At 44.3% G+C, this 6,411-nt stretch overlaps 1 protein-coding gene across 1 annotated transcript; it reads left to right on the top strand.

Moving 5' to 3' along the window:
• Nucleotides 1-211: 211 nt before the first annotated feature.
• Nucleotides 212-3,757, top strand: LOC129684168 (T-lymphocyte activation antigen CD86-like; the record flags this gene model as incomplete). Its single annotated transcript, XM_055617245.1, has 2 exons — nucleotides 212-635; nucleotides 3,461-3,757. Coding segments are annotated over exons 1-2 (721 nt in total), but the record flags the coding sequence as incomplete, so codon positions are not given.
• Nucleotides 3,758-6,411: the final 2,654 nt, after the last annotated feature.

Below are 6,411 nucleotides of genomic sequence, written 5' to 3'. Positions count from 1 at the left end.
AGTTATGGAGGCCTGTAACGACCATGATGGTGATGGTCAGTACTCCGGTTTGGAAATTCACAGAACCACCTCCTTAATAGGTGAGAAAGCTGAGACTCAAAAGGGTTGCAGCTTGCACAAGTGGACAGTGGAGGTCTAAGCTCCAGGTGTCCAGCAAGGATGTCCAGTTCCCATATCCCGGCATCCAGCTCTCTAGTCCTGTCCCTCACTGATGAGCTGGAGGCCGGGTGCTGTGCTAGAGGGACGGAGCATCTTCCTTTTTGTCTCCTCCTCCCTAATTCTCACTTGTCCTATTTTAGGCGCTGCTTCCATGAAGATACAAGCTTATTTCAATAGCACTGCATGCCTGCCGTGCCCACATTCAAAGGCTCAGAACATGAGCCTGAGCGAGCTAGTCGTATTTTGGCAGGACCAGAAACAGCTGGTTCTGTATGAGCACTATCTGGGCAGAGAGAAATCTAATAGCGTGAATGCCAAGTACCTTGGCCGCACGAGCTTTGATGAGCATAACTGGGCTTTACGGCTTCCCAACGTTCAGATCACGGACATGGGCTCATATGACTGCTATATCCAACAAAAAAGACCCACGGGATCCGTCATCCTCCAGCAGACAAACATGGAGCTGTCGGTGGTCGGTATGTGGTCAGTGTTGTGTTTAGATTGTTTGCCTGCTTGGATGAGATGGTGGATGAGCAAACATCAAGGGTGGGGATTTGAATGGACTGGTAAAGAAGGCACTAGAGAGCCACTTCTAGGAAGTCCATTTGAAGGGAATGTGGGGTCCGAGAGTGGGGAGCGGAACGCCCTTTGTACCTCAATGTCTGTTTCTTGGGGATCAGGGAGAATTCTCTTTGGAGACAAGATAGAGCTAGTGGACCAAAAGTAAAGCCAGATTAAAGCAATGGGCCATGTGGCATCGCACACGCTTTCTCCTTGTAGTTAGTCTAACATCTTTCACTCACAGTAGTCCAGGGCTACTCGGCGAATAAAATGCCTGTTCACAACATGAGGACCTGACTTGGGAGTCCCAGAAGCTGTGTAAAAGGCCAAGCACAGTGGCATGTACTTTTAGCCTCAGAACGCAGAGGAAGGAAGTGGGGTGCGGAGACAAGAGGATCCCTGGAGCTCACTGGCCAGCCAACCTAATAGGATCAGTGAGCGTCAGGTCCAATGAGAGACTGCTAAAAACCAAGAAAGGTCAAGAATGATAGAGGAGAGACAACTGACATTCACCTCCGAGTGTGTGCAAACTACACACACATGCACAGACACTCATACATGAGCACATACAAAGAGACAAACACACACAGATATGTACCACACATGTGGACACACATACACACACACATACACACAAACACATACACATATACACACATGCATGCACACAGAGACACAAACACACACACACACACACACACACACACACCGTGGTCTGGATTTCCTGCCAAGGGTGACAGCTAACTAATGTGGGCTTTCCCTTCAACTTTCCATAGGTTGTTTATGAGTTTTTGAGCCCCAACCATGAGACCAGCAGACAGAAGCAGACACTGAACAGAATCCACAAAACCATCTTCTCAGCTTCACCAGGCTTTGAAAAGCCTGCATGACCTTACAGACTTTTGAAACTAGCATACAGTAATTTTACTCTATCATTTGAGTACATTTATATTAGTTTTATTGATTCTGTATAGACATTTGGAACAGCCATGATAGATAAGATTCAGGTCATTTCCATCACACTGAGAAATCCCCTCTGGCATAGTTCCTTTATGGAATCATTCTGTGTTCATACATAGCTCTTGCTTTGGGTCTTAGAGTTCTGTCACTTTGGGAACAGCATATATGGGGCTGAATGTGTGTGTTTAGTCTTTAAGACTAACTTTTTTCATTCCGCAAAATGCCTTTTGTGTTTCACCTAAGTTGAGTGTTATAAAAAATTTGAATTTTTTTTTTAATCAGTGGATTACATTGTACTGTAAATCACTGAAAGACACCGGGTTGTTTCCAGTTTGAAGCTGTGCCAAATTGAGCCTCTGTGTCAACGGAAGCTTGTGTTTCTCTAGTGTAGACGCCAAGGTGTGGTATTGCTGGATCCAGGTGAATTCTTCATTAACTTGGAAAAGGCAGACCAACCCATCTTGAGAAGCAGCCTTTCCTCCTAGAATGAAAGTTTCCCAAAGCCAAGGGATAAAACAGGCAAAATCAGACCTAGAAAGGAGTGCAACACAACTCAAATGAGGGTCCTAAGTCAGTGTTCTCAGTGTGTGGCTGGCACCTTTGGAGAAACAGTGTACTTTAGGAGGGGCCCAGACAAGCTTTTAAAATCTGACACTATTTATTATAATGTGTATTAGTACTACAACTTAACCCATGACTGCAAAAGGTATTGTTGATGAAGCTAGAGAGAATCTAGTGATCCTCTCCAAGCATCAGGAGAATGTTCAAAGAGCACAGCAATGCTGCAAAACTCAAATTAAAACAAACAAACAAAAAAAAGATGACATGCAAGGGACTTCCATTTTTAAAAACAATACACTATATTCTCTTTTTGGCTCTGAGCCCAGCCTTGAATGGCTGAGCCATCTCTTCAGCCCCATCCTGAATTATCAATTAGTATACAGAATCTGCACATTTGTCAGGTCCCAGGGTCTATGTGCCAGTGCATTTCAGCCCTAAAAACGTGAGCGGAAAAGGAAGGTGAGAGAACACTGAATTTGCCCCCAAGATGGGTGAATTCTTATAGCTCAATGGTCCTCAACCTTCCTAAGGCCACAACCCTTCAATACACTTCATTATGCTGTGGTGTCTCCCAGCCATAAAATGATTGTTGCTACTTTGTGACCGTACTGTCGCTACTTTTATGAGTCATAAACATCTGACATGCAGGATGTCTAACACGTGAACCTCCCAAAGGGTTGCGACCCACAGGTTGAGAACTATGGGCCATTGCCATGCATGATGACGCCGCCATGATAGTCATGTCGAAAAACAATATTCTGAGTTTGTAAGCACAAAGACCCCACTTATTAGTCTTATTCTTAGTTATTAAGGATGAGACCCAGAGCAGGCAAGGACTGTAAACCCGGTGAGCTCCTGATGGAATTTTAGCTCCATCCCTGAGTGGTAGGTTGAAATGCTTTTCTGCAGGCCCCCTAGTTAAGGTCTCCACTGAGCCCCACTTGTTAGAGTGGTGGCTTCGCTATAGACCTTGGTAAGATAATTTCGGCTAGCCCATCTCTCGGAGAGCACTCTCTTGACGTAAACAAGAAGTGGATTTCTTGAAAGATAAATGTTAGGCTTACTATGTAGCTCTCACTATGGGCTGAGGCCCACACTGTATACATTTTGAGATAGCCTGGGGTTCCCCAGTCAGGGGTGTTGATGTTATCTATTTACCATTCCTCTGTAAATATGCCTACATTTAGACTGACTGCTTCCATCCTTGTTCTACTTCCAGCTAACTTCAGTGAACCTGAAATAGAGTTGGCTCAGAATGTAACGAGAAATTCTGGCATAAATTTGACCTGCTCATCTGAGCACGGTTTTCCAAAACCTATGAAGATGTATTTTTTGATCATTAACTCAACTAATAAGCACGGCGACGACATGGAGATATCACAAGACAACGTCACAGAACTATTCAGCGTCTCCACCAGCCTGTCGCTCCCATTCCCAGAGGACGTGTACAATGTGACCATCTGGTGTGTTCTGGAAACCAAGTCGATGAATATTTCCTCCAGACCCTTCAGCATAGGTAAGGCTGTTTCCCAAGACTGCTTATTTCACTGGGCATTACATGCAAACCTTTTAGCCCAATCATCCGTGTTCACTACCTGCTGGCAAACCTCCCAGGAGGTCACTAGGAAGGGCATGAACAGAAGGCCCCTGCTGCATTTGCATGATCTAAGATCCAAGAGTCTAATGAACTTGGGTTATACTTGAAGAAACATGGTCTTGGCCCTGAAACTGACCCAGTCTTTGGAGCTGTCCTTAAACAGAGGAGGATGAGGCATTGCAGATAGAAAATAGAAGATAATCTCTTAGCAAGAAGCCTTCAATTGACTAGAACATATACACGCACATACATACATATGTACTGGGTAGATATCTGCCTCCAAAGGTACTTACCGTGTGTGTGGAATCATGCTAGTCAATGTTGGTTAGAAGGATGAAAAATCAGAAGATATATTCTAGTTCTTGAGACTCTTCCAGGAAAATAAATCCATGATATACATATATGACAAAGTGATTTTTTTAAAAATATGAAATTCAAGTCTAAATTATAGTTCATGGAAACAATTGCCTAAATCTAAAACAAACTGATAGTCAGTTCAGGGAGCACTCAGAGGCAGGCAAGATCTTTGAAAATCAGGTAAGTCTTCTTAAAGGCACCATAAAACAGGTTATGGAGTTTAGTAAATATGGTTAAAAAATGGGGGACGGAACTCTCAATGAAAGATCCTCACATTTGCAGTGATTTTTCTGCACAAAGAAGCTATGAGCTAGCGTAGCTTAGCCAATGAGGGGACCAGAGCAAGTCAGCTGTACATGATAAGGAGCAGGAAGTGGGTTCACGACATACTCAATGAAGGAATGTTTGTAGCATATATTTGACATGCTTTTGTGATGATGAAAGAACAGGTTGAAACTCAGTCCTGTATTGCCCTGGAGAGATCTAATCTACACCTGTCCACTTCTGACAAGCAACCATTCCTCTTAGAATGAAGGCGCTCTGTACCCACTTGACCCCCATCACTGTGTATTCTCAGCCTGATCTCACTCCCAACCATCTGCTTCCATGGCCCTTCCACCAGCCCTCTCCCTATGATCTGCTCCTTCTGATGGCATCCATTCATCTCTTTCTGCACGCCCTGGCTTTGCCCCCTCTCTGATCCTGGTGCCTTCCTCAGTAACTTGGCTTATGGACCCACTCAGCTATACAACCTGCCCCCTCTCCTGGTACTGATTTCCTTTTACTCAGATTTTCCCTTCATTGAAAATCTGGTAAAAGATGAGGTGGCCCAGCTGTCCTAGTTGCTCCTGCTGCAACATAACCTAGTCATATAGAAGATGCTCAAAGCCATACCTGAAGCTTACACCTTCAGGTGGCCACCAGAATCGTGTTCCCCCACCCTTGTCTACAAATGAGCATGGACTGGTCAACACGATACACTCATCCTGGCTCACCTCTACTTGTCAACTATATTAGAACTTCCCCAGGTGCCACCTTCAGAAATGCTTCAGCCCCAGCTACCTCATCAAAAGGGCTTACAACTCTGTGTCCCTAATCTATGCCCTGATCAAGCATAAGTTAGCTAACGTCTTAGGGTTTTATTGCTGTGAAGAGACACCGTGACCATGGCAACTCTTATAAAGAAAAACATTTTATTGGGGCTAGCTTACAGTTTCAGAGGTTTAGTCAGTTTTCATCATGGCAGGAAACATGCTGGCATTCAGGCAGACATGTTACTAGAGAAAGAGCCGAGGGTTTCTACATCTTGATCTGGAGGCAGCAGCAGGAGACTGTGTGCCACACTGGTCATAGCTTGAGCATAGGAGACCTCAAAGCCCGCCTCCATAGTGACATACTTCCTCCAACAATACCATCCCCACTCCAACAAAGCCACACCTTCTAATAGTGCTACTCTCTATGGCCAAGCATTCAAACATGTGAATCTATGGGGGTCATTACTATTAAAACCACCATAGCTACTGAATCTTTTGGGTTATCCAAAGGCAGAAGTCTTCATACAAAAAGCAAAATCCCCTTTGTTGGAAATCCCAAATAGATTCAAGTGAGACAAACAGGGATTCACTCAAAAGACATCAAATATGTTCCACGATGCCTACAATTCTTTTTCTTAATATTGAACAGAGCCCATGCCTACAAATTACATCTAAACCATGGGAAGTTTTGATTCTAATTTTCTTATAAATTAAGAAAAAAATAGAAGAACTCCTTTAAAAGACTACAAAGTGAGCTATTCAGTTTTCTGTTTCCCAGGCTGTAGTTAGGCATTTCTATTCTAGGAAATAATGGCTGGTCGTCAAGAATCTGAGTCTCCAGGGAACAGAGGAAGTATGCTGTAAGGCAGGCTGAGGAAGCCTAAGGCTACCTCAGTAGGAATAATAATCAGACACCGGAAAGTGGCTGCCCATGGGGAGGTTGTTCTATTTGCCCAAATAAGAGAGTGTGACTCCAAGATGATGATGGACGAAGAAACCGTTAACAAAGTTTTCCCAGGCCTCGTGTGGATTGTAGTTTCCTATGGCCCTAAAGCCCAAGGATATGGGAGTGGGAGGAGGGAGGGAAGGAAGGAAATACAAAGGGAGGGAGGGAGGGAGGGAGGAAGGAAGGAAAGAAGGAAGGAAGGAAGGAAGGAAGGAAGGAAGGAAGGAAGGAAGGAA

Source organism: Psammomys obesus, unplaced genomic scaffold (genome assembly GCF_907164565.1).
Source record: "Psammomys obesus unplaced genomic scaffold, mPsaObe1.curated_primary_1811, whole genome shotgun sequence".
In the NCBI taxonomy this organism is placed as follows: domain Eukaryota; kingdom Metazoa; phylum Chordata; class Mammalia; order Rodentia; family Muridae; genus Psammomys; species Psammomys obesus.
The sequence above is the reverse complement of the archived record's forward strand: the minus strand, read 5'-3'. Positions and strand labels throughout refer to the sequence as shown.